This window comes from Parambassis ranga, chromosome 5, assembly GCF_900634625.1.
Source record: "Parambassis ranga chromosome 5, fParRan2.1, whole genome shotgun sequence".
Taxonomy (NCBI): Eukaryota; Metazoa; Chordata; class Actinopteri; family Ambassidae; genus Parambassis; species Parambassis ranga.
Window position 1 is genome coordinate 17710846 of NC_041026.1, and position 24763 is coordinate 17735608.

General features: G+C 39.7%; 4 protein-coding genes across 8 annotated transcripts; 3 read left to right on the forward strand and 1 right to left on the reverse strand.

Moving 5' to 3' along the window:
• Positions 1-762: 762 nt before the first annotated feature.
• Positions 763-8064, reverse strand: ddi2 (DNA-damage inducible protein 2). Of its 3 annotated transcripts, XM_028406412.1 has the most exons (11): positions 7874-8057; positions 7613-7784; positions 6316-6445; positions 5571-5885; positions 5357-5483; positions 5042-5169; positions 4522-4650; positions 4343-4446; positions 4055-4247; positions 3032-3080; positions 2655-2754 (listed from the first exon to the last, which is right to left on the reverse strand). In XM_028406412.1, exons 2-10 carry the CDS (start codon positions 7748-7750, stop codon positions 3070-3072), a joined length of 1275 nt encoding a protein of 424 aa, XP_028262213.1. In that variant the 5' UTR covers positions 7751-7784; positions 7874-8057; the 3' UTR covers positions 2655-2754; positions 3032-3069. The 3 variants fall into 3 exon arrangements, with proteins under 3 accessions (XP_028262212.1, XP_028262211.1, XP_028262213.1); XM_028406411.1 differs by lacking the exon at positions 3032-3080 and having other exon boundaries at positions 763-2754; positions 7942-8064; XM_028406410.1 differs by lacking the exon at positions 3032-3080 and having other exon boundaries at positions 763-2754.
• A 1873-nt stretch (positions 8065-9937) lies between these two features.
• Positions 9938-12851, forward strand: LOC114436253 (tumor necrosis factor receptor superfamily member 4). 2 transcript variants are annotated; one of them, XM_028406433.1, is made up of 7 exons: positions 9938-10073; positions 10198-10308; positions 10418-10552; positions 10639-10705; positions 10792-11042; positions 11124-11236; positions 11596-12851. In XM_028406433.1, exons 1-6 carry the CDS (start codon positions 9992-9994, stop codon positions 11231-11233), a joined length of 756 nt encoding a protein of 251 aa, XP_028262234.1. In that variant the 5' UTR covers positions 9938-9991; the 3' UTR covers positions 11234-11236; positions 11596-12851. The 2 variants fall into 2 exon arrangements, with proteins under 2 accessions (XP_028262234.1, XP_028262233.1); XM_028406432.1 differs by having other exon boundaries at positions 11124-11225.
• Positions 12852-16835: 3984 nt separating this feature from the next.
• On the forward strand, positions 16836-19441 carry tnfrsf18 (tumor necrosis factor receptor superfamily, member 18). Of its 2 annotated transcripts, none has more exons than XM_028406701.1 (7): positions 16836-16982; positions 17069-17194; positions 17276-17407; positions 18067-18175; positions 18256-18326; positions 18411-18536; positions 18693-19441. In XM_028406701.1, the coding sequence occupies exons 1-7, from the start codon at positions 16850-16852 to the stop codon at positions 18830-18832; spliced, it is 837 nt and encodes a 278-aa protein (XP_028262502.1). In that variant the 5' UTR covers positions 16836-16849; the 3' UTR covers positions 18833-19441. The 2 variants fall into 2 exon arrangements, with proteins under 2 accessions (XP_028262502.1, XP_028262503.1); XM_028406702.1 differs by having other exon boundaries at positions 16858-16959.
• Positions 19442-19831: 390 nt separating this feature from the next.
• On the forward strand, positions 19832-24273 carry arl8ba (ADP-ribosylation factor-like 8Ba). The gene is made up of 7 exons (XM_028406936.1): positions 19832-20054; positions 22093-22173; positions 22308-22381; positions 22497-22590; positions 22703-22770; positions 23108-23178; positions 23372-24273. The coding sequence occupies exons 1-7, from the start codon at positions 19932-19934 to the stop codon at positions 23419-23421; spliced, it is 561 nt and encodes a 186-aa protein (XP_028262737.1). The 5' UTR covers positions 19832-19931; the 3' UTR covers positions 23422-24273.
• The last annotated feature ends 490 nt before the right edge of the window (positions 24274-24763 follow it).

Sequence of the window (24763 nt, forward strand, 5' to 3'; positions counted from 1 at the left end):
TGCAAAACAAAAATGACACTGTATACTTTTGTATATAAGTTAGCACAAAGAAGTCCCCAAGTTTAAGTAGTATCGTATAAAAACTTTGATATTTTGATATCAATCCCTCTATATGATTTACATTTGTATGAAGTTTTGTCAATTATTGTGAGTTCTTGAAATAATGGTGGTAATTTGTGAGGTCAGAGTGGCCTTTTCTTAAGTTGTAGTGTTTAACTTTTAATAGACCAAAACAGCTGCTGTTGCTGTTTAAAAAATGACCCAAAACTCACACAAGTTATACAAATACTAGTTTTATTTTATTTGCAATTTAAAATTCCATACAAGATAAAAGTAAATAATTCAATCTGCCTGAACATTGTCGGTATGACTCAAATAAAGCTGTGATATATGATGGACTGACAAGTCATTAAACAGCCAGTGAGTGGCCATACTGTAGAAAAAAAACACAAAACAATGATGATTTGACATAAAATAAAGGACTTTGTGAACAGAGAGCTAAAAAAATGTAATCTACACATGGCAAAGCTTTCAAACTGTGGAAAATGATACACACATACAGTACAAGATACCTTCTGTAGTAGACACGCAGAATCGGAATTCCATCACAAATCATACCTCAACAAACATGCATGCTTCAAAAAAAAGATAATGGTTGAATTTATCACTTAACATCTATCTGTGGAAAATATTTGTAAATCTGATTGATAGAGATTGATCCTGGTTACCTGCAGCACTTTCCACAAATAAAAGGGGCTAAAATCAGCTTTAATGTTTTTTTATTTTCTAGAGTATTGCTTCAATAATCCATTTTGTCTTCTGCAGGCAAAATTATCCCAGTAGAAGGAACAGCTGTGTGAAGCTTTTTTCACATTTTATTGATGATTGACAAATTAAACGCACACAACCATCAATTTATGACATATTAAAGAGAAAATTATATTTTAGAACCTATCATACGTTGGGAATATGTCCAAGTGAAAAACAATCTATGATGCCAACTCTTTAAAAACCAATGAAATGGGTGGGCACCCAAAACATCTGCATGCAAACATACCTCACATCTTTTATAGCCAGACAGTATTGTTCAGTTTGTTCTTGAGTATTCAGTATAATAAACCAAGAGATGTTGTTTCCCTGTGGTTTTTTCACATGCTCCCTGCTAAAAAGGGGACTGAGACATCTGGATCAGTAACAAGATATAATAAATAAGACAGATGCCGAGTTGGGAGGCTGGGGTCTCACATGACTGGTTAGGAGTCTAGGTGGGCACAGTGATATTGCGGGCTAATAGTGCCAGAAGAGCTAGCTCCACAACCCCGTGAGCTTGTTCCAGTGCCTCTGCAGCCTCCCTGGCAGAAAAGCCTGCTGCCTGGATTCTCTGGATGTCCTCAGCTGGAAACTGTTCTATAAAGGGATGCGGAGCAGGGACAAGAAGGGCAGGAGATGAAGGCTGAGGGGCCTGAACAGGAGGAGGAGGAGAAACAGAGGAGGACAAGGGGTCTGAAATGTCCTCTGGTGAGCCCACTGCCATTGATAATGGGCTGACAAAAGTGTGCTCAGTCTGGAGGCCAAGAGTGTCCGGGGTGTTGCTGCCAGAGGCTTGTCCATCTGCAACCCCTCTTCCAAGTTGCCCCTCAGGAGGCTCCCTGAACTCAAGGTCTCCTGCTGGATCAGGGGGATACTCTGGCTCAGATTGAGAAATGCTGATGTTAGTGGCCTCTTCTTCCCTCCTCTCTCCTGAACCATCTGGACACTGTGGTGGACCTTGGCCCTCATCAGTGTCTGCTGTATCTCCATCCCGATGCTTATTCTGGCCAGAGAGGTCAGGCACAAGACACTTGGATGGTTCCTCATCAGACACTGCAGCAGCATAGTTGGCTTTGGCATCGCTTGGTTCTGCACCAGCTGAAATGGCAGTAGAAGGTTGGGTGTTTTCAGGTGTTGGGGTGATTGGCTCGGGAGATGCTTTACCTGCGTCTTGCCTAAATAGGTGCGATGGAGAACAGGAGGTGCTGTGGTTTTGAGACTGAGTGCGGTTGTTGGATACCAACAGTTCATGGAGCTCCATCAGAGCAGCTGCCAGTGAGGGGATACTGTCTGAGCTGGAGCAGCGCTCCCCCTCAGGCTGGTCCCTCTCAGAGGACACCGCACTTTGAGAGGTGGGAGGAGACTCCATTTCAACAGAGTTGGGCTGGCTCTGAGCACCTGGACAGGCTTCTGTAGTATCAACTAGATCTGACTCAGTCACCTCCTGCTCCATGGGCTGAACAGGAGAAAGTTCTTCTGGACTAGGGAGGATGGAGTTGTTCCCCACCTCATCTGATTCAGTACCCCCCTCTGTGGCTTCTGGCTGTCCCTCACCCCCTGGATCCCGGGACAGTGGTGTCATGTCTGCAGGAGGGTTAGATGCACTTAGGACATCAGATGAGGGACTTGGTTCAGGGGGCACTTTGGAGTTGTTATGGAGAGGCAGAGGGTGAGGGCCGACAAGATGAGGTGCAGAAGTTGCTTCCTCTGCTGAAGACAAAGGCCTAGGGATCTCCTGGATGACAGGCTGGCCCTGGCACTGCCCTGGTGCTGAGACCTGCTCCATGGCAGCTGGGGCAGACTGAGTGCGGTCCAGGGTTGGGTTCAGGGATTGATGACAGGATGGGCTTTGAGAAGTGGAGCTGGCTGAGGACATTTGGTCTAAGGTTCTGGGTAATGTAAATGGTGGGGGCTGCGGTGAGGTAGTTTGTTCCTCTGCAGTGTCTATTGTAAGAGAAAATACACACTAGGAATTAAACAAGTGGAGAGTGTGTGTGAACTCCATCTGCGAGCTGCAGAAACAACCCAAAACTCATGCACAGATAATTAGTGAATTCTGCTACATTGTCCTCTTTAACAGTTTTATGTATTCAAAAATAAATTACAGTGTGTAACAAGTAAATAAACAAGTAATAACATCAATTCCAGCAGCAAAATAACAGCAAAATAAAAGAATAGCAATGGACTTAGCACTGGCAATGGACTTGTGAATTTGTAGTACCTGGTTGGTTGGGCCCTCTCCAGCTGTCTCCAAATGCATCAGTGCTGTCCTGCTCAGGGGTTAAGGCACACACCACACACATCATGCAAAGGGACGGAGAAAGTTAGCAGTCACACACAGAGCATGCACCAAACTAACGGCCTTTTCACACACACAGATGTGAAAAGTGTCATCCGAAAAAAAACAAAAACAGGAAATAACCCCACCAACCTGGGTCTAAGACTTGACAAAGAGGTCACAGTTTAATCACATACTTGTCACTAAACTTCAGGGGTGCTAAAATCATGTCATATTAAAAAAAAACATTGCCAAGACATAAAACTGTTTCAATTGCTACCTGTTGTTCTCTCCATCATGGCTACTCAAGGCAAAAACACAGCCTTGAAAAAGCATTAAAGGGAAACACTTACATGAGTATGTTTCCATAACACTTGTATGCTAAAAATGTTGTACTGCAAGATGCACTAATAACCACCAATATTTCTGTAAGCACTCGGTGTTCTTTTTGGTTTGACTATGTAGGAGGCCTCAAGTGCTGTTTTCACTCTCCTCAGAGATCCATCTGCACTGCTGATCCCCACAAAGTCTGACAGAACTGACTGTAAGTCTTTGCTCATCTCACTGCGATGACACAGATGCTACTCATAATTACTGATCCATCTTCTAAATGTGTGGTTGCTTCTCATAAACAGTGGAAACACAGACATTGCAAGCCATATATCATGGGAGATCTTTACACCAGTGACATAAATGTAAACAATCATGAATGTTTGTTTCCCTTAAGGCTTAGCCAAGATCTTGTTCATCTTCTCTTTATTTTCTGACCTCATCTTATTTCAAAGCACAGTGCATTTGCTGAGTTGATGACATGAGGTGATCAGGTGACTAAAAAATTTTGATGACAGCATAAATGGGGTTGAGAGTAAGAAGCTTTAAGTGGCACATGCAAATGTCCCAACTGAGCTTTAAAAAAAGCTCAATGAAAAACAGGCTAAAAGGCAAAGATGAGAGGCGCTGTCTTACCGCTTTCCTGTATAGATCTCTGAAGTGCCTCGGCCAGTTCTCTGTCAGCTATCTCACTTGGACGGGCATCTTCACGTCCCTCTGCTCCGTATGCCAGTCGGGCACACTCTGGCAGCTCTGCCTCAGACAGAAAACGAGTTTCACTGCCTGTGGTGCCTATTACAAGTACGCTCTTCTTCAGGTCGATTGAACACTGCAAAAAAAAGGACAATGAATTCTCCAAGAATCTTTTGTTTTTTTGTTGATTAGGTATAAAATGAACATAACTCAGACAAAAGGAGCTCAAACCTGGTGTCTTTTCAGCATGTCCAGACCAAGCAACATGTCCATTGGCTGGTCCTCCAAGATGGAGAAAGAACAGGGAAGGAAATCTCCCTCTATCTGGACTTGAGCTGAAACAGTACAACACCATTCAAAATACTGCTTTATATATGTTGATTTAAATTAAAAGAATTCCTGACACGAACCTAAATGAACTCTCCCAATGATCTTCTGGGTTCCTACTCCTTTGGCAATTCCAGCCCAGCGTCGGTCCACCAGCCGCATAATGTTACAGCGCTCTGCACATGCTTGGCTCATGATGGTCATCTGTGCTCCTAAAAATAAGAAACAAGACCAAAAAATAATAAATACCTGTGCAATAAAGATGGTAATACAATGCTGTGTAGTCCACATAGTCTAGTAAGTATCATGTTTATGTGCTTAAGGATGAGGTTATTAGCTGACTCTTGTAAAGATGCTGACATGAAATAAAATTCTATGGCCATAATATTAAGGGAGAAATACACCACATGATCAGATTCAATCTGACCTACAATAAGTTCAAAACAGTATTTGCTCATATCTGTTCATCTCATCTGATTGTGACTAAAAAGAAACTACACTAAGAACGGCAAAAATGACCACAGAGGAGAGTCACAGAAACTACACAACATGCAGCTCCTCAACATTTTAGTAGTATGTGCATTAAGATTTGATGCTCATTACCTGAGTCAACAAAAGCCTTCACAGGATGGCCATTGACTTTGCAGTTAATGTACAGCATAACCACCTGTCCAAAGCTTTCTGGGGCCTCCTCCATTGCAATGGTCATGTTCTCTTCCACATTGTGCTGCCTGGAATGTGCACAAACCCAATACAGACTTTTTTAAAAACATGTAACCTGTACTGTATGTAAAAAAACAAGTTGCTTAACATTCTGATTTAGTATGCCCAAATTCATAAAAAAATCTTATGTAATATGCCGGGTGACTACCGCTGACATCACTGATAAGGACATGGTTTTGGTGGCTCTTTTCATACCTGATGTCTTCTTCAATCTTTGCTTGAGCCTCCAAATCAAAAGGATCGGCAGTGAGAAGTCTGATCCTCTCCTGCTCCCTCTTAGCTCGATCCTGCTGCTGCTCCAGCAGCACTTTGGTGAAACGTTCTGAGGAAAAACAGTTGCACTACAATGACCAAATCTAATCAGAGACAAATTGCAGCATTTCCTGCCAATAACTTTGTATATCTTCACCTAAATCTCCGCTCAGCAGGGCCTCAGCAAGAGGAGGGTTTCGCTCCTTAAGGAGTGACAGCTCGTGCGGATTAGATAATAGCATCTGCTGAAGTAAGGCGGGGTCATCGAGCCCCTGAGGAGAGGAGCCACGAAAGGCCATAGGCGTGGAAGGCTGTGCGGGGCGCTGCTGCTGCTGCTGTTGCGACTGCTGCGGCTGCGGCTGTGGCTGTGGCGGTTGTTGCGGCTGCTGCTGCGGCCTAACGGTGCCACGCTGATTGGTCGAAGAGGAGGTGCCCGGGATTGTGATGGAACGAAAGTCAATATGGGGCAGACCTGTGGAAGATAGAGGCTGAGGGGTTCACGTATTGCAAGCAAAATCCCTTTTTTGGTAATAACAGATTTCCTCAGATAATGAGGAAATTAGAATGGTCACTTCTGTATGTTACTGCACTATGTTATTATTGCACTTCAGGTAACAGTTTAAAAATCTTCTTTCTTTATTGTCTTTATTTCTAAACAGGGCTTCAGAGAAATAATGTATGGTCTTCAATGCTGATACATTATATCCCTAGATACATAACAGCAAAACTGCACTTTGTTTTCTTGTTAACTGCACATTCTTTCCTCATACTTTCGATGACTCATCTTATCAAACAATCTTCCGCGAAATAAACCTGTCAGTCTACCTCAATCAGTACACTTGACAGCATTTACTGTCATCACTGGTTTCCATATAATGTTTAACAAACACATGCTGTGTTACCTGGGAAGGCTGGCTGAGTTGGTGGCGGCCTCCTGTCAGCTTGCCGGAGAACCACCACATCTCCATCCTTAACACCATAGTTCCCCAAGGCACGGGTGGGGTCTTTTAGGGGCTGTTCTACATATGTGATCTGCGAAAAAAAAAAAAACCCACTAATGATAAATCAGGATACTGAAGAGTACACAAGTAAAAGCAAAAGCCAATATTCAGTGATAGAAAGAACTCTACACAACACATTCATTTTACCGTTATCTCCTTGACTGATGTTGTGGCGTCATTGCATCACCAAGTCATAATCCCTTCACTTGCCGTTTCCAGCGCTCCAAAATTACATGTTTTTACTGATTGGTATATTTAGAGGACTGTTTTCTAAAGCAGCGATAATTAACTTTAGAGTATACTCTGTACATGTAATTACACTTTATTCACATTCTTTCAGTTAATAATTCGCTTACAGATATTTAGATATTTCTCTTCCTCAGCTGCTCTATGGTGACTGCTGACAGCACATGAGAATTTTATGAAAGATAATGTTAAAAATTATTATATGATCGAAAAGAAGAGAAGGTTTAGCATGAGTTGTTTAAAATTCCAAACACACAGAAATGACAGAAACAGGAGGTGATGTGATCTCATTGTTTGTTTCAATTAGTAAAGACATTTGTTTTTATAAAATTACATAACAGATGATTAAGTGTTTATCATTTCACTTAAAAACTTAAGCAGTAATTTTTTTGTCACAATGGAACAAAACTGCTATCCAAAAAAATAAACTAGTTTAGTTTAGCTTAGACTACTTGTTTGCATGAAAAATTTGAGGCTTTAGAAAGACAATAGCTTTATGTTTACATGATCAAAGTGAACGTGGCTGTGTTATAGTTTACACTGGGACTAGAAACACCTGCAGCTCCACTTCACCAGTGAACTCCAAAATGCACTCGTTTCAGTTTTGATATTCATCAGTGTGCGAAACTGACGGAGGGAGATAATGGTGCTTTTGCACAACCTTTCATGTTAAGATAACGTTTCTCGTATATCTGCAGCTACCAGCGATTTTTTCTTTGCTCTGATATCAGGTAACTTCGTTAGTTGCGTGAACTTTCGGTTAGAACAACGCTACCCACGTTGATTATAATTATTTATAAACGTGGGAGGCATAAATGGAATCCAGTGTCCGATGTTTCGCAACACCTTATCCGTCAAAACAGCTTAAAGTCCACTTCATGCTAGCAAGTCAACTAGCTACATTAGCTGTTAGCAACATTAGCTCTCCGGCTACACCTAGCTTGTGCCTTGCCTGAATTTCCCCAGCTGGGATTCCTGATTCCAGTTCACAAAGTGCTACAAAGTCTCTCAGTTCCAGCTCCGGGGACACGTCGAGGGCGAAGGTGGTTTCTGGGCGATCCCTCGGAGCGCAAAAAACGGTGACCAGCATCGTTTTTTTGGGGCAGGGTCACTGGGCAAACCCGCTGTAACAGAATGCGGTTAGTGTAGTTCCTTGTTTCAGGAGAGGAAAACCCAACCAGTATGTGGATTTCTTCCCAATTTAAAAACGTACTTCAGCAGAAAGCGAATCAAAATGGAGCCTGTGATTGAATCGAAAGACAGTGGCTTCTTTGCACTTACTAGGCAGACACCTGATGTGGCAGTTTCTCTTTTAACAACAAAACAACAAGTATTGCTCAGTAGTGCCGCATTTCATTCAGCTTGTTTTCGACATGTCGCGTTTCAGTCGTGAGGAGTTTCTTCTTCGCCTTTTTAAAAACGCGGCCAATGCCAGCGACTCCACAGCGCCATCTACTGAGTGCATTAAGAATTACATACAAGTGCTGCACACCAATGATAGAGAGCTGACATACAGTATCTTTAACAACTGCGACCATTACTACAACTAACAGCATTATTATTAGTGTTAATATAAATGTTAATATAACTACTAGTTATACCAATAATACTAACAATAATTAGAGATCTAGAGGTGCATGTTTTCTTGGATATTTTCCACAGTGTGTGTATACATTATATAAAGTATATGTTGCTGCTGTAAGCTATTGGATCAGTATACATGTAATTTATTTGATAAATGATGTAAATTTGTCAGGGGTGTATTACAGTTAAAATAAAAACTCTTAACTGTTTAAAAAAGTTTCACAGTTCCATTGTTGTTATTTACAGCAGTACAATTTCTGTATGGAACTGTTTACAACGTTTTATTTCCACCTTGTTGGCTGTTTTTTACTTGATTCTGTGGAAAACTTTGAGTCTTGTTTGCCAGACAAAAGATCTGAGTGACTCCTGGTCTATTTTCAGCAGCACACATACCAAATTCATTCAAAGAAAACATTGAATTACTAAATTACTCCACAAACATTGGAGTAATTTAGAGTATTTGTTATGGAGATGACGATGTGTCAAAAAGTGAAAACTGATTAAAGATCAGTTGAGTTATCAGAGACAGCTATTATAATTCTATTTAGAATGTTGTGATGCTTAAAGTGTTAAATGTCAGAGTGAATGAGAGTGAGCTAGAAGCTGAGTGGAGGTTTCAACATCCGTTTGAGCAGCCAAGCTTTGTAGCATTTGTGTGGTTGTATCTTGCAAATTAATCAAGAATATGTGGTTTCTTTTCCATTTGCTCTTTAAGTCCATATGCAATGGTACAATGTCATGCTCTTATTCAAAAACACAATGAAGCTCTCAGTTTCCGAAACCACACAGATCTTGCATTTTTCTCTCTGGAACAATATAAAAAAGTCCATATAAAGGTTAATAAACATGCAAAATAGGTCAAAATTTGTCTTTCATTATATAAAAAATAACAACCCTGTTTCCTAAAAAAACACTGACTTAGGCTACATAAATGGAAAATCACCATTAGTTTATCATAAATAACTGAATATTTGAAATACTGAATAATTCATTAATCTACCAGGTGACTTCAAAGCAAAACAGTAGAACCCTTGATTAAACCCTTATTCAGCTCATCATCAAGAGTTTTTTCTTTCTGTGAAAGGATGTGTGTGGTTGCTCCTTTGATCTTTTATTTATTATGTATATATATATATATATATATATATATATATATATATATATATATATATATATATATATATATATCCTATCCTTTGCTGTCTGTATCTCTACTCTTAATCTTATGCCCGTCTGATGCCTTAAAAATGTGTATCTATGTCTATTTTAATGATACTGATACAATCTAACATACATTTGAAACTATATTGTAAACTTGGGCAACTCATAACAATGAAATGCTGAGTACATTCTCGAAAACAGCACTGATATACCGTAATAAAAAAACAAAAAATACCACAAACATGACAAGCAATTACCCCCTGGGATTAATAAAGTATTTCTGATTCTGAAAAGAAAGACTGTTTACTTGAATCTTGACTTAAAAATTGCTTCAAAAAACATAAAATGATCAAAATACTGTCAGAATAGTTATTATAAACCAACTCTGAAAACTCTAGCTTTATACTTTTACACCTACATATACGTATAATCTGCTATATCGCTGTACTTCTATACTTGTACTGCAAATGAAAGCGTGGCTTTGACGTCAGTATAAAGGTGAAAACGCCCAGCACTTGTGTCTCGGGCTCACACTGTCTGGTGTTTCATACACAGGAAGACACCTGTTAGCACTAAACCACTGAACATGGCTGTATGTACGCTGCTTATGCTCCTTTTCACGTTTAATGAACTCCTTGTTCACGTGGATGCTGTGGAATGCCCTAAAGGTAAAGTTTTGCTCTTATTTTTTTAAAAATAATTTTGTACTATGCTGTAGAATTATACAACTGTATTGTAAGTATTAAAATAGGGTTTTTTTTCTTCTCTTTTGTCTTCGTGAAATATGTGAAGGTCACAGAGTATCTTCTAATGGGAATGTATGTGAACCCTGCCTGGATGGACAATACCAGCCTGACATCAATGACTCTAAACAGTGTAAATTATGCACAGAGTGTTATAAAGGTAAGTGTTGAAACATTTAAAAAGATATAACTAGATAAATATATGTTTACTCTGATCTAAAATTAGGACACACAAAAAACAAACATCTTTTCTGTCAAAACTATGGCAGATTATGGGAGTGAAGTTCTACAGGACTGTACCAAGGTGACAGATGCAATATGTCGGTGCCGTACAGGCTTTGTCCTCTGGGATAACGATTCTTCCAGGTGCAAATGTGCCGAAGGATCTGGACTAAAAGACGGAGGTACAAATGGAGTGAGATTAAAAAAATTGTAATTCTGTCTTTTATTGAAATGATTTAACAGAAAAAAACCCTTTTCTCCCTGTCAGTGTGTTCAGAGTGTAAAGAAGGATACTTCAGCACACAAATCAACTCAGAGTGCAAAAGATGGACAGAGTATGTTCACTGTATTAATACACTGCGCTGAATGAAAACCTGCATCTGTGTTGATTACAGCTCATATCTCTTATCTTTCACTGTAGCTGTAAATCAGCAGGTGTGAAGACGAAGGGAAGCACGACCTCAGATGTCATCTGTAATGAACCCAACATTCACACCTCTACATCAACCACATCACAAACAGCTGATACTCTTACACAACTAAAATCCCACCCTCCGCACGAGGGGGCTCGCACTCAGAGGATGCTCACTGCCATCACCACAACAGCTGCTCCACGGGTCACTCATCATGAAGAGCAGCCCTTCTCTCCTTCAAACACCAGCATGTACTTTGGTAAAACACTCTGCTTTCTGTCGGACACAACCTGATATTTAAAAACAAATCATATTAAGCTCACTTCTTTTGCCTTGCCAGTTGTGGGCCCCGCTATTTTAATTTCTGGGATAGTTTTGCTGGCTGCTGTGACCTTCAAGCTGTACAACGCTCCTTGCAGCTGTGGAAAAACAACGGCACAAAGTATGTAGCAGGTGACTGCAGTAAATGTAAAATAGTGACTGTTTAGTATTTTCTTACTGAGAGTCAAAAAGAAATGAACACTTAGGCTATCTATGTCCTACTTTTTCAAATCGTTTCTGTGTGCAGGCTGTTGGCTGTAGCTTTATATTTCATGTACACAGGGGGGAGAGGTAGGGATATTTATCTAAGCATATTTCCCAAAATGCCAGTTTATTCTTTCAGACTAGGGTTGACACAATATACTGACGCTCACTGATGTTCCAGCTCCATCTAGAAAAAAAACCCACCATAATCAATGACTAAAGATGAATATTGTGCCCACATAATTTAATCTGATTAATTGTGCTTCATTTTCTTCTTCTTCTCTTAGAAAAAGACTCATATCGGAGACCGATTGAGGAAATCGGTGATGGCAGCCGCTCCTCTCTCAAACCATATCCAGAGGAGCCCTGAGGTGACTCTGTCCTTTCACTTTATGATACTGTGAACTTAGATCGCTCAAACGTTCCTTATATTGTTGATTTAGTAAGAGAAATACCATAATCTCATTTGCTGTATCAGTATTGTAACAGTTGTGTTCTCAAACTGCAGTATAGTCAATATTTGACATTTGGAATTTAGCTGTAATATTGTGCTTCTTACTATATGAACTGTTCTAATATCATCATGATGGTTTTTACTTGTGAAATATTTGTGTAAAATAACCTGAGAAATCATACCAATAATCAGAAAAAATGACAGCAGCGGTGAACACATATCACTATGTGAATGTTGTGCATGTGCACGTTACCATGGCAACCAGGAAAATACTCAGGAAGCTTGCTGCAGATGCCAGAAGGTCTTCCTTGTTGACACATCATTTTTGTTGTTGTTGTTGTTAATGTGTGTTGACTTGTTGATCCACATTCTTACAGAATATATAAGTATGACAAGTATGAGAATAATACAGTATTACCACAATAATGGCAAAAATAGTACTACTCAATATCACTGGAACAATCCGTTGACTTTCTTTATGCTGTTTTTTGTTTCTGTACTTCTGTGTCCTGTGTTGTTTATGCTGCTCTGTTCCAGCAGAAGCAGGTATGTAAAGCAGAGTGCATGTTTCAGTGGTATATGTGGGAGGGGGAGTTCCCATGAGTTTCTTTTCCCCACTGAAGGAGAAGCCTCTTCACATGTTTTCATTTTGGCCTTTGGGAAGACTGAGTTTGTAAATGTAAGGACTTTCATGTTGTTTATACCTCAATGGAAATGTTTCACAGTCAGAGGAGTTGTGAAAGCTCACCCTTGTTACATGTCATTCACTTATGTTTTATCCTAAATACATTTTTTGCAACCCGGCTTTGAGATACTGTATAACCCTAACTATGGTACAGAGGACACCCTTGCACCTGTCTAAAGTGGAACCTTTTTGCACCTCGAAGCCACTGAGTGTGTGTGTGTGTGTGTACTGGAAACAGTCCCTGCAGATACTAGTAAATGTCAGTCCAGGAAGTTCTTGTGGTTGCATACGTGATATCTCAAGGTAAAACAGATTACTGAAAAACTTGCCAGCAAACTGATACTATAAATAAAAAAAAATGTTTTTCTTTCATCTGTGTATGTAGGCATTTTTGCTTGATTTTTTTTGTCATGTAAAGAGTTCTGATTACCTGCCAGACAGGACAGCAGTTATTGTAGCTGCTTAGTGTTTGTCTTTGTTTGTGACATGTTTAAGGTTAATAAAAAGTTTCCTTTTGTCTTGTTATCTTTTGTTTGCTGAGATCTGTCTTGACCTTGATGATTTCCTGTCTTTCCTTGTAACTTATCCTCTTAAATTGGCTGCAAACAAGTCCAACTTTACTTTCTCCATTTTACCACAGCATGAACCAGGAAAAAAAAGGATTAAAGTGACAACTTACTGGTAATTGGTTTTACAACAGAACTGTGTTCTCATTAGCCTACGTCTCATTTCAATTGTAACTGCAACAACACACTTTAAATGTATAAAATCAACTTTAAATGAGTAACTCATGAAACTGTGATTTAAAGTTTTAGTGTTAAGCCTTCTGTATTAGGTGCAATCAAACGTCACACCGGACACATTTACAAAGCAATGACACAATAGCTTCACATGCATCTTCTACCCACACTCACCACAACGTCTACACACAGTGCAGAAGGGAAATCCAGTCTTTTAGGATCAGTGTAATGCTTGTGGCTGCACAATGACGACTGACTAAATGTCAATGGTTGTATCACGTCTGGAAGTGGGTTTCAAACATGTAACCCTGACTCTGTGTTGACACATTAAGAAGAATTTGACATACTTGTTGGCGCAATCACATGACACGAGGTTTGAGGAGGGGAGGTTTAAAGAGCATCACAGAAGCCATACAGTTAATAGTTTTCTGCAAATGTCTAGTGTTGGAAATTACAAGACCACAAGTCAAGTCAATCAATAATCACTTATACTCAAACTAACACTATGAGTCAGAGTGGACACATAACCATGGTTATGTGGTGAAAGTGATATTTCACTGGAGTCCACAACACATTCTCTGTTTTAATATGCATCAGTTTCTTGACTTTTAAGATGTAAAATTGAATTGTGTATATAATGTCAGAGAAAAAAACATTTCATCACAGATTTCTAAGCTAAAGGTGTCAGGGTTTGTCAAGATGAGAGGACACAAATGCAAGGCACAGGGCAAAACAAAATCTTTATTTAAACTGGCAAAGTCAGTGCAAGGATTCAAAAACTAGGCGTAGCAAAAATACCACAACAGGTGGCTTCAAAAACACAAGGCTAGGCGAGAGTCACAAAAAAATACTCAAAAAATAAGTCAAGACGAAAGGGCTAGCAAAACACATGGCATGGCATAGCAAGGCTCACCACGGGAGAACAAAGTCCGTTGGTGAAGGCAGGTAAGGCTTGGCTTGGTGACAAGACAAGAACAAACCCCCAGGAGTGACGAGGACAAACTGGCACCCGGTGCAGGGGAGACACAGACTGTGTTCGAAATCACTCCCTAATCACTATATATGGCCCTATATAGTGCCTTCGCCATTTTTGTAGTGCTGTCTGAATTCTAAGTGAGAAATTATAGACCCCATATAGGGCCCTCAATGTGTCCCACAAAGCTTGTTTAATTTGCAACAGCAATGATGTATTTAACAGTGCCAGAAAATCACGGAGGTAGTGTCCGAAATGTCCGAAAACGCTTTCACAGTGAGTTCACTATATGGTGCCCTACACTAAACTGCCCATATGGGGAGCAGGGAGTGAGTGAGTGATTTCAAACACAGCCCCAGACTAAATACCCAAGGAGCAGGGAACACAATGAGACACAGGTGAGACACATTAGGGAGGAGCAGGTGATCACACAAGGCGGGAAACTACAGTAAGTAAAGCACAAGACAAAACACAAACAGGACAGGACTATCAAAGTAAAACAGGGAGCACAAGACAGGACCACAAGGACAACAAGACACAAGAACTACACAACAAGCCTTACAACTACCACATAAATAACAATAAGTGAACACAGGATAACACAGAAAAAACAAGGAAACTAAAGCCAAAACACAGGGTCATGACAAAAGGTAACTTTACCAAATTGTTCATTTTGTACTATCAGCCCTAATACACTAGAGTCACACTAATCAGAGCAATATACCTTCAATATGGGAAGTTTGAACAGTACTATGGTACTTTTCTTGATGATACTGATTCAGTGATGACACTGGTGATTTATATCAGCACTGCACAACAAGTTTATATCATGTATCATATATATCAGGAAAATCCCCAGTAACCTTCTGTCATTAACAAACCCAGGGCTCTTGTTGTGTGACAAGTGTGAATGTCTGCTGTGGAAAGGTCTGCTACACCTACAGCAGCCTGACAGCAGAAATGCTGCACACGGTGCTCTGCAAACACATGTTCAGTTTTTTTTTTACTGTAACTCACTGCAGTATCATTTCACCCACACCCACACACTTTTTTTCATTTCAAAATTCTATTCTTTTTAACCATATAGGAGTACATTTAGCTTTACATTGTAATGAAATACAATAAATATTAATTATTGATTGATTAAATGTTTCAAACTATTGGTAGCACATGTGTGAGTCATACTTGTGTACTTAGTCATTCTTGCAGGCATCCTTGAGTGACTTATTTTCCTTTTAAGAACTCTTAAGATGACACAAGACTAATACAATAAATAAGAACAATTATTATGTGCATGCAAGAGACTAACCGTCCAGAATAGTGACAAAACACAAATAAATATCCCTCGTCCTGTAGATTGTTCTATAGTGTGCTGCAAAGCTCTCTTCAACATAACAAAGCTACTTAAAGCGACAACAATCTTTATCTCTGAAAACATGACCAGGGCCATGTTCGAAATCACTCACTCGCTCCCTGCTCCCCATATGGGGAGTTCAATGAAGGGCACCATATAGTGAACTCACTGTGAAAGCATTTTCGGACATTTCGGACACTACCTCCCTCATTTTCTGTTGCTGTTAATTACGTCATTGCTGTCGCAAATAAAACGAGCCGAGCTCTTCCGGCTGAACTGTTAGCAATTATAATTAGTGCCGTTATAGCCCAACAAACGTTTAATGGCAAAACATCAATAAAGCAAACACAACTGGTCATGCTACATCCTTAAAGCGATCATTATATTTATAAGATAACTTCCGTTCCCGTTCTTCTCACCGGTCTGCGCAATGCATGACGGTACATATTGCTAATTGTGGTGTCGGGTGGACACTACTTTTCAAGATGCATTGTGGGATACATTGAGGGCCCTATATGGAGTCTATAATTTCTCACTAAGAATTCGGACAGCACTACAAAATGGCGGAGGCACTATATAGGACCGTATATAGTGATCAGGGAGCGATTTTGAACACACAGCTTAGGTTAATGGAGTGGTACGTGTTAGCACTGTCCCCTCACAGCAAGAGGGGTCCCGGTATCTTTCTGTGTGGACTGTGCCGCTTTAGACCTCTAAAGACATGCTTGTTGGGTTAATTGGTGACTTTAAATCGTCTGTAGGTGTGAGTGTGAGCATGAATGGGTGTTGGTCTATTTATGTTGGCCCTGCTGGTGACCTGAGGATGTGCTCAGATGTGATTTAAAACCACAGACCAAAAACAGTGTATCCAGTCAAATATTCTAGTTTTAGGAATTCCTATGATCTATATGTTATTTTTTACTAAATAAAGCTGCTGTAAGTTCTCTAAAGAACAAGCTCAGTGACTTTTCAATGCAAAAGGCATGAGGTCAGAGATAAGAGGAGAGAGCAATATGAGACAGAATGTAAGAGCTCCTTTAATTTCAGAAAAGGAGGATGGACTGCCTAGAGGAGCAAAGATCTTGTGATGCCAACTGGTTAAACAGCACTGCTTTACAGGTAACACAATAAAAATATTAAGTAAAAACAACAACAGTTCAATATAGGCTGTTATTGAAATGAACTAATTATAGTGCTTACTGTTTCCATGAGTTACTAGTGGTCTTTTACTTCCTGAAGTGCAGTCTCACACTTTGCGGCTCACTGTGTAAACCACACTGACGTCAGCTGACAGTCAACATAAAATGCAGAGACTCGAGCAGAGCACTGGTCACAATGATTCTCCTGAACCTGTCCCTGGCAGTTCTGTCTGCATGCGTGCTGGGTATTTGGACTAAAGGACACGATGTAAGCTGTGGTGTTGGACAAACTGAGATAAATGGAAGGTGCTGTAAATTGTGTCCTCCAGGTAAAACACCTAATGTGTTGTTTGTTTGTGTGAAGATAACTGGGATTTGTTGAGACAATTTTCTTCATTTTGTTTTTGTTTTAAAGGTACTTATATGGAGGAGTTCTGCTCGAAGGACCACCAAACTAAGTGCAGCCCCTGCAAGGAGGGATATTTCTCTGATAAAGAACACATTTTTGACAGATGCAAGCCTTGCCGGTCATGCCCACAAGGTAATACTTGACAATGCATTTTAGAGCAGGCAGGGCTATAGTCTGGAAATTCCGTGGTTTTGAAGTCTTTTCTTTCTACAGAATATGCTGTGAAATGTACGCCGACCACAAACGCAAATTGTTCTTGTCGCCCTGGTTTCCTGTGCTCCAACAGCATCTGTTCACTTTGTGAGGAAAACAAATGTGTCATAGGGGACAGGCCGAAGAGGACAGGTAGGAATGGACATTGTTTTGACCTAAAAGAAGTTCTTATCACAAGTTCATACATGAAAAATTGTGGGTTGCTAATGCGTAAATGGAAATAGAGCAAAGGTGGCTTAAACACAACCCACCGCTAATCATTAATAGGATCTCTTATTCAAAACCTAATGGAAAAGATGCAGTTAATATGGTTAACAATGGCTGTTTTGGTCATGTCATCAGAAAAAACTGTTTAAACTCTTTATGTTTTGCATTGAGTAGCTATACAGATCTGGCCTGACACTGACCACATACTTTAAATGTGCATCATTGTGGGCTTTGTGATTGTAATGGAAATAAATGCAGCTCAGACACAGCCCACTGCTGTAAATTAATAGGCTGATTTACACATTAAATTAAAACATGAGTCTGAGTTAAGTGGTTTTTGATAAGTCTACAAGCTGTTAATGATGGTTTCATGGAGTGGAGAGGTTAGTGTTTACTTCTTCTAGCAAACACACACAGCTTCATCAAACAGATAAAACATCAGCAAACAAGGAGACACTAATTATGTGAATGTGTCAACATTTTGTTTTAAATGGAGGGACAGTAGAAGAAATGTTTGGGAGGATAACCAAAGTCATAAAAGAGAACCACTGATTCATTCTCTTTCTTTGTTTCTGTCTTTGCAGTTGTCTCCACTAAAGCAGAGGTAAGAGAATACGCCTATCAGTGTGAGCCTAGATGCCCTCACAAAGAATACTTTAAAGAGAAGGAGAACATCTGCAAGCCATGGACACAGTAAGACCCATTCGAAACAAAATTCATTTCACTAACTAACATGGTGATGTTAGTTAATGAAATCTACTTGTGGTCAACAGGTGCCATGAACTTGGACTTTCTGAACGGCTCCCAGGAAACAAAACCCATAACTCAGTCTGTGAAAGACCTGGTATGGAAACTGCCATTCCTTTTTCCTCTTTACCCTACACATAGGCCAACATAGCTGATAAGTGATTTTTTTTTTTTATTTCAGCAGAGGAGAGAGACAGTGGAAACTGTGTTCATATAATTGTCAGCATTGGCTTGGTGTTGCTCTCGCTCATTTTCCTCACCATCCTGTTTAACACCTGTGTGAAGAATCTGAGGAAGCATAAAACAAGTAAGTAACCCTCAATGAACAAACATACAAATAAGTAGTAGTGATGACCTTGTCCTTGTTACAAATGACTTTTTCCTATGTAGGAAGCACAAGATGCTGAAAAGATACACACGACTTAGGCCTATTAAAACTACGTTTGTACTGTTTCTCCTTCAGTTGGTTATCCTACTGCGGCCAATCAAGATGACTTTCGCCTGTCAAAGGAGGAGAGCGGACACCAGCTCATCCACCAGGATGAATCCAAACACAGTGACAATTGTGGCCAACTGCATCTGGAGACAGTCATTGCTTCTTGATGAGAAGATCAAATGGCCAACGGTCTTTTCAATCTATGCAGCTGCATAATGATGTAGTACTATAGATAAACTTTTGAAGGGTTTACAGGAAGCAAATGAAAGACCAGCACATGTCCCTATTTCATCGACATGGCTAAGGTGTTCTCACTTACAAGCTCCTGAAGATTGGTTGGATCTGCTACCCAACCTGCTGCCTGCAATCCTCTGAACCGCTCCATCAGTTCTGACTGATTGACAGAGAGCTTCAGCTTTTCAAACTAAAGACATCTGTGAGTTTCAGGGGTCTCTACTTAAGGATGTCCTAAATATATAAGTTGTTAGGCCTCCATTCAGATTCCTTTTGACCTTTATAGAAAATAATTTGGGGATCTCTGGTGTTCAGCTCCATCATATATCAGAGTCTGCATTAGTGTTAGTGAGTAAATATTGAAGGGTAAAACAACTGCAGTTTACGTTTTTGAAAATGTCTTTTTTTTACTTGTTATATTACTGCCTCTAATCCAGCCTTATTTAGACCCTGTAATGTAATTAATTGCTAATGTGGGTCTGGATCTTGGATATAAAATGTATTAATTGTAATGACGATTCTTCCCATGAAATCCAAGAAAAAAGCTGTACCAAGTATACTGTTCAAATATATTATATATGATAGTAAAAACATTTAACAAAAAAATATAAAATAAAACAAAAAAACAACTAAAACAACAGCATGTCATATAGTGGTGAGTGACTGACTTTATTACTGTTGCATATGAAGCCATTTTCCTCAGAAACAAGCACCACAGACACAGAGATGGCGTGATACACAATCAGACTGAGCTAAGATTAATATTCTAGAAAAACCTCTAAAAATAAATCTGGAATTTTTTAAACTGTGGTTTATTGTAAATGAAACGTGTAACATAAATTGTTGTTTTGAATTGATATAACGTTGAGGTGTATTCTCTGAGCCAGTGGAGGCGCTGGCGAGCACGCTTTGGCTGACTGATCATATGACAGCCGCTTGTGCCCCACTTCCCTTCCCCGCTGGAAAACGCCACATCTGACAGGGAGGGAGAAACAGATACAACCACAGGGGAGAGTGATCACCGAGCTCAAGATGCTGGCACTAATAAACCGGCTTTTGGACTGGTTCAAGTCTCTGTTTTGGAAGGAGGAGATGGAGCTGACGTTGGTCGGCCTGCAGTACTCGGGAAAAACAACATTTGTAAACGTGATCGCTGTAAGTGTTTAGCTGCTGCTAGCTAATAGCCTTTAGCGCTAATAATGGGATAACAGTTGTCGTCAAGCTAGGTGTGGGCTAACTTACACCGGGTGGTTTTCGGGTATAAAACCGATTTAACGTTTCTCTCTTGGTACCGCAGCATCCGTAAAACCCCTGTCAGGTTGTTGCTGCCAAGCTTACAGCTGAAGTAACTACTTTGGTGCCTTTCAGGCTTGTGGGTGAGGTGCTGTGATTATTCAGCATGCTAAAAGCAAACGCAACATCATAGTGAGTTGTTATTTTTCTCACTTCCACGTTTGAACCAGGTTTTTCTGTCACCAGGAAGTAAATCAAAAACATGTTCACCATCACAACAGCTGCGTAAAGTGCAGCCAAACACGATGGATCACACGTTGTCATATGAGCATATTTAGACAAGTGTGTCACTTTTGCGCAGGTGTCCTGCAACTCTATATACTATAAGCAGAAGACTTCCGTTGTGCAATAAACATTTCTTTATTACTGTTGTTCTGAGCTTTTTACAACAAATTGACCATCATGAGTACAGCTGTGTTCAAACTACACAGTTGTTGGGTGCATTAAGTGACACATTGCTACAGTAGGCTAACAAAGGAACATGTATAGTTGATTGTAAACATAGGCAGAATAAATGACTGCAGCTACTTCAGATGTAAATTGACATAGGGCCGCAGAAACAGGTGGTATCTTGCTATGTGAGTGTGATGGAAGAATCTTCTTTTGGGGTGAGCTGTGCCTCTTAGGCAACTTTCTCAACCCCGACTGGGTGTTTCTAGTGGGGCAATTTGTGTTGTCCAATCACTAGACTGCAGCTGTAGTTTTCAACAGAATATTGTGAAAAACCTCTCTCTGGCTGTGGCCGTCTTTCTTAATAGTTTTCCTTATCTGTCTCTGACAACCAATGAAATTGATCATAAGGCTAAAGGAGGAAAGCGAGGAATCGTTCTCTACTTCACACACAAGGACTGTGTCAACTAAGACTATAGTGCAGTCTTAGTTTGTAGTAGAAATATTAGCAGTGTTTTCAACAGGGAATGCATATCTGTGTATCTTTTGTCTGTCAATAAATTGAGTTATGAGTCACTTCCTGGAAAAATAATTACATGGTTAACATGGTTGGATGATTATTTTTTTCATTCAAAAATGCCAAACATTCATTTGGCCCAGCTTTTTCAGCAGGATTTTCCACATATTTGTCCACATATAACTTGAACTGTGTAACCTTTGAAGAAATTATGGTGGGCATTTCTTATTATTTAAAACCAGTTTAAAATAAAAAAAATACTGTTATTTGTGTTTTTTGCAGCTCTTATGTGTGCAGAAAAGACTAATCCAATTTGTTTGTGCCAGTGTTGTGGGTATTGTGGGTATCACGTACAGGTGGTAGAGCAGGTAGTCTGGTTTGGGGTTGGGGTATAACTCTGCTCCTCTCTGTACAGCAGGGAGTGGAGAAAGATGCCCAGCTTGCCTTTGACACAGACTTTTGAATGCAAGAATGGCTGAACAGGGGGAGGTTCCTCCTTCCTTAGTCATAAGACTGGTGCACTCATTTCCACTTAGCTGCATCAGGTGACTCCACCGAGTCATGTGCTGTGAAATGTGCGTACACCGGGACAGTGCATTGAGTCAGATTTACAAAGAAGGGTGATAATGCCACTAATTCTAATTTTGAAAGAATGAGCAGTCACAAAAACCACAACATGTTTAGATGGAAATATTTTATCATTTGACTTGTTTATGGCTGTGGTGTGTAATGGCTCACTGTGTGTGTGCTCCACTTCTAAAGTAAAAGTCCAGGTCAATGCTTGAAAAATTTCTTATGAATAATTAAAGTGAGAAACATGTACCTATGACTCCTACTGTTTTCTTATTTTAAGGTTAAATTTATAAACACCCGAGGTGTATTAGTTGTATTCTTCCTGAAACTTGCCTATTAGTTGTCATTCTGTTTTTTTGTAGTATTTAAAAGTCACACATTTATAAGAACTAACTTAATCTTGTGTCTCTTTTTTTTCAGTCTGGCCATTTCAGTGAAGATATGATCCCCACAGTCGGGTTCAACATGAGGAAGGTCACTAAAGGAAATGTCACCATCAAGGTTCAGTTTATAACTTTGTGCTGTTTAAAAAGTTTAAATGAAATCAGAAAATAGGTTTATAAGAAGGTAGTAACTGCCATGTTAATGACACTTTAGTGGGACTATCTTGTGATGATGTGCCCTTAAATCTGTAGATCTGGGATATAGGAGGACAGCCAAGGTTCAGAAGCATGTGGGAGCGGTACTGTCGGGGAGTTAATGCAATTGTGTGAGTATCCAGCATTTTGCCTTTCAAAACAAATTCTCATTCTTACATATGAGAATTTATATTGCACCACTGTTGTTTATAGCTGGCGACTAATTGTTCTTCTGGTTATTTTTAGGTACATGGTCGATGCAGCAGATCGAGAAAAGGTGGAGGCTTCCAGAAATGAGCTTCATAATTTATTAGACAAACCTCAGTTGCAAGGAATTCCTGTAAGCCTACTACCAATTCTTAAGATTTGTGTGATTTGGGATTTCGGTAGCAGTCATGAAAAACTTTGTGGGTTTCAGTTTTCAGAAGTTGTGCGTGCATGTGTGTTCTTAGGTTTTGGTACTCGGTAACAAAAGGGATCTCCCCAACGCTCTAGACGAAAAACAGCTCATTGAAAAAATGTAAGTATGAAAATGCTGAATGTCCTGTTCCTTCTGTTCCAAACTGACACCGGTTACTGGAAGAATACTGTCCTATTTTCTTTAGTGTTTTTAATGTACACTCTTTCTCAGTTTAACCACCTTCATGCTAACAACAGGTTAAACATTTAGAACCACTTCCTCTTCCACCTTGGTTGTTTAAACTGATTTGATTTACATTTTTATTTTATTGGCTCCCTCTACTGTCAAGTTGAGCTCACAGTTGTGCTTCTACCTTAAACCGTGTTAAACAAGAACCTAATATAAGAGAAGAATGATGACATTTTGATGCAAACGTCTGCACTTTTCCCCTTTATAGGAATCTGGCAGCTATTCAGGACAGAGAAATATGCTGCTACTCCATTTCTTGCAAAGAGAAAGACAACATTGGCAAGTTGTAGTTAAATTCTGTACTCTTGCATCCCTGTGTTAAGTGTACAAGCACTATAATTACTATATATATTACTATATATATTATAAACTATAATTTGTGTAGCTAAATTTGTACACAAAAAAAATGCTATTCACTCAAATGTGTTTCTGAACTGCTTCTCAGACTGACAACATGTTTCTTTGCTTCCAGATATCACACTTCAGTGGCTCATCCAACACTCAAAATCCCGCCGGAGCTGAAAATGGCAAGGCCATTTTTTCCCAGCTGTATTTGCCATGTTACTGTCATGTCACACCCTCATCATTCTGCAATGGCGTACAGTCATATCAGCACCTCACACGCTGCACCAGTCTGCTCGTCACACTATTTTCTTCACACCCTGTGATTTTTTTCACAAACCCAAGCAGTGCACTACTAAAAATGTAATTCTGGTACCATACATAGAATAATGTAATTGGCATTATATATATCCTGTGAACCTGTACTGTAACTGGAAAATTTTTACCCCTCAGGCATTACCTGGTGTATCATGCCCAGTGGTTTGTAACACTTTATCTTGCAGGAGCGTTTGTTCTGTCAAACAGACCTCACATAATGAGGTTCCTCACACACGGGGATTTGATGCTGGGAGATGGCTTATGTGAATGAAGGTCGTCTCTGTTTCTGTCAAGCTCTGCTCTGTGATTGTCTCTGATGATCGCCATCCTTCGCTTGATCAGGTTTTCTTTCTTTCAAGGACATGTCTGTTGTTTTAGAAAATTGTCAACTCACTTCAAGCAGGTCTGTACAAATATCAAGCTTGTATGATTTTTACTGATGTGGGATGTGTGTATGAATATATGATTCTATTTAAAGTCTGAATGTACTAAAACAAAAGCTGTACGGGGTTGTGTGGTTCCTATTGGCCTCAGTGACATGTTGTCCTTTGTGCTGCCTTGAAGCTGAGAGGGGCCGAAATTAAAGTGCCTTGTGCAGCGTCTCTCACCACAGAAGCAAAGCAGTAAACGAGGTGTGCCTACCTGGGTAGAATTACAACGAAAGCAACACATCAATATACTCAAGAAATAAAAAGGCATGCTTTTTAATTTAAATATTGTTCTGTTATTTGTACTTTGGAATTATAGTTTAATCCCACAGAGATCTATAGCACAAAGCAACAAAAAGTTACAAACACAGCTGGGCTGCATGCTATCGCAATATAAAATAGGGGCCTAAATTACTTTGCTGATTATCATACCCTCTGGGTGCTGTCATATTGAGGACTATAAGTTACCAAACAAGATTAACAGGAATAAGCAAGTACAAGGTGTACCCACGGGACAAGAAGACCAGCAGTCAGCTCAAGTGACCTCTGTGCACCATTTATTTAGAATACCGAAGTAAAAAAAGGCATTTCCTACAAACAATTCATATGTGATTCTAAATACACTGCAATTATGCCACATTTCTTAATGATTCTAAATACCGGGTTTAAAAGCTGATAATTATTAATGGCACATTAGTCATTATTCTAAACCCAGTGTTTAAATTGATATCCTTTAAAAGATGTGAGCATTAAAAACAAGTTTTGAACCTCTGAGC

Coding starts and splice junctions, on each gene's coding strand:
- ddi2 (XM_028406411.1), bottom strand. CDS start 7,750: ATGCTGGTCACCGTTTTTTGCGCTCCGAGGGATCGCCCAGAAACCACC. Junction 4,248..4,342: donor ACATGCTGAAAAGACACCAG/GTTTGAGCTCCT, acceptor TTTTTTTTGCAG/TGTTCAATCGACCTGAAGAA. Junction 2,755..4,054: donor GAGATCTATACAGGAAAGCG/GTAAGACAGCGC, acceptor CTCTTACAATAG/ACACTGCAGAGGAACAAACT.
- LOC114436253 (XM_028406432.1), top strand. CDS start 9,992: ATGGCTGTATGTACGCTGCTTATGCTCCTTTTCACGTTTAATGAACTC. Junction 10,706..10,791: donor GAGTGCAAAAGATGGACAGA/GTATGTTCACTG, acceptor CTTTCACTGTAG/CTGTAAATCAGCAGGTGTGA. Junction 11,226..11,595: donor TGGAAAAACAACGGCACAAA/GTATGTAGCAGG, acceptor TTCTTCTCTTAG/AAAAAGACTCATATCGGAGA.
- tnfrsf18 (XM_028406701.1), top strand. CDS start 16,850: ATGATTCTCCTGAACCTGTCCCTGGCAGTTCTGTCTGCATGCGTGCTG. Junction 18,176..18,255: donor ATCTGCAAGCCATGGACACA/GTAAGACCCATT, acceptor TGTGGTCAACAG/GTGCCATGAACTTGGACTTT. Junction 18,327..18,410: donor CTCAGTCTGTGAAAGACCTG/GTATGGAAACTG, acceptor TTTTTATTTCAG/CAGAGGAGAGAGACAGTGGA.
- arl8ba (XM_028406936.1), top strand. CDS start 19,932: ATGCTGGCACTAATAAACCGGCTTTTGGACTGGTTCAAGTCTCTGTTT. Junction 22,382..22,496: donor CGGGGAGTTAATGCAATTGT/GTGAGTATCCAG, acceptor GGTTATTTTTAG/GTACATGGTCGATGCAGCAG. Junction 23,179..23,371: donor CAAAGAGAAAGACAACATTG/GCAAGTTGTAGT, acceptor CTTTGCTTCCAG/ATATCACACTTCAGTGGCTC.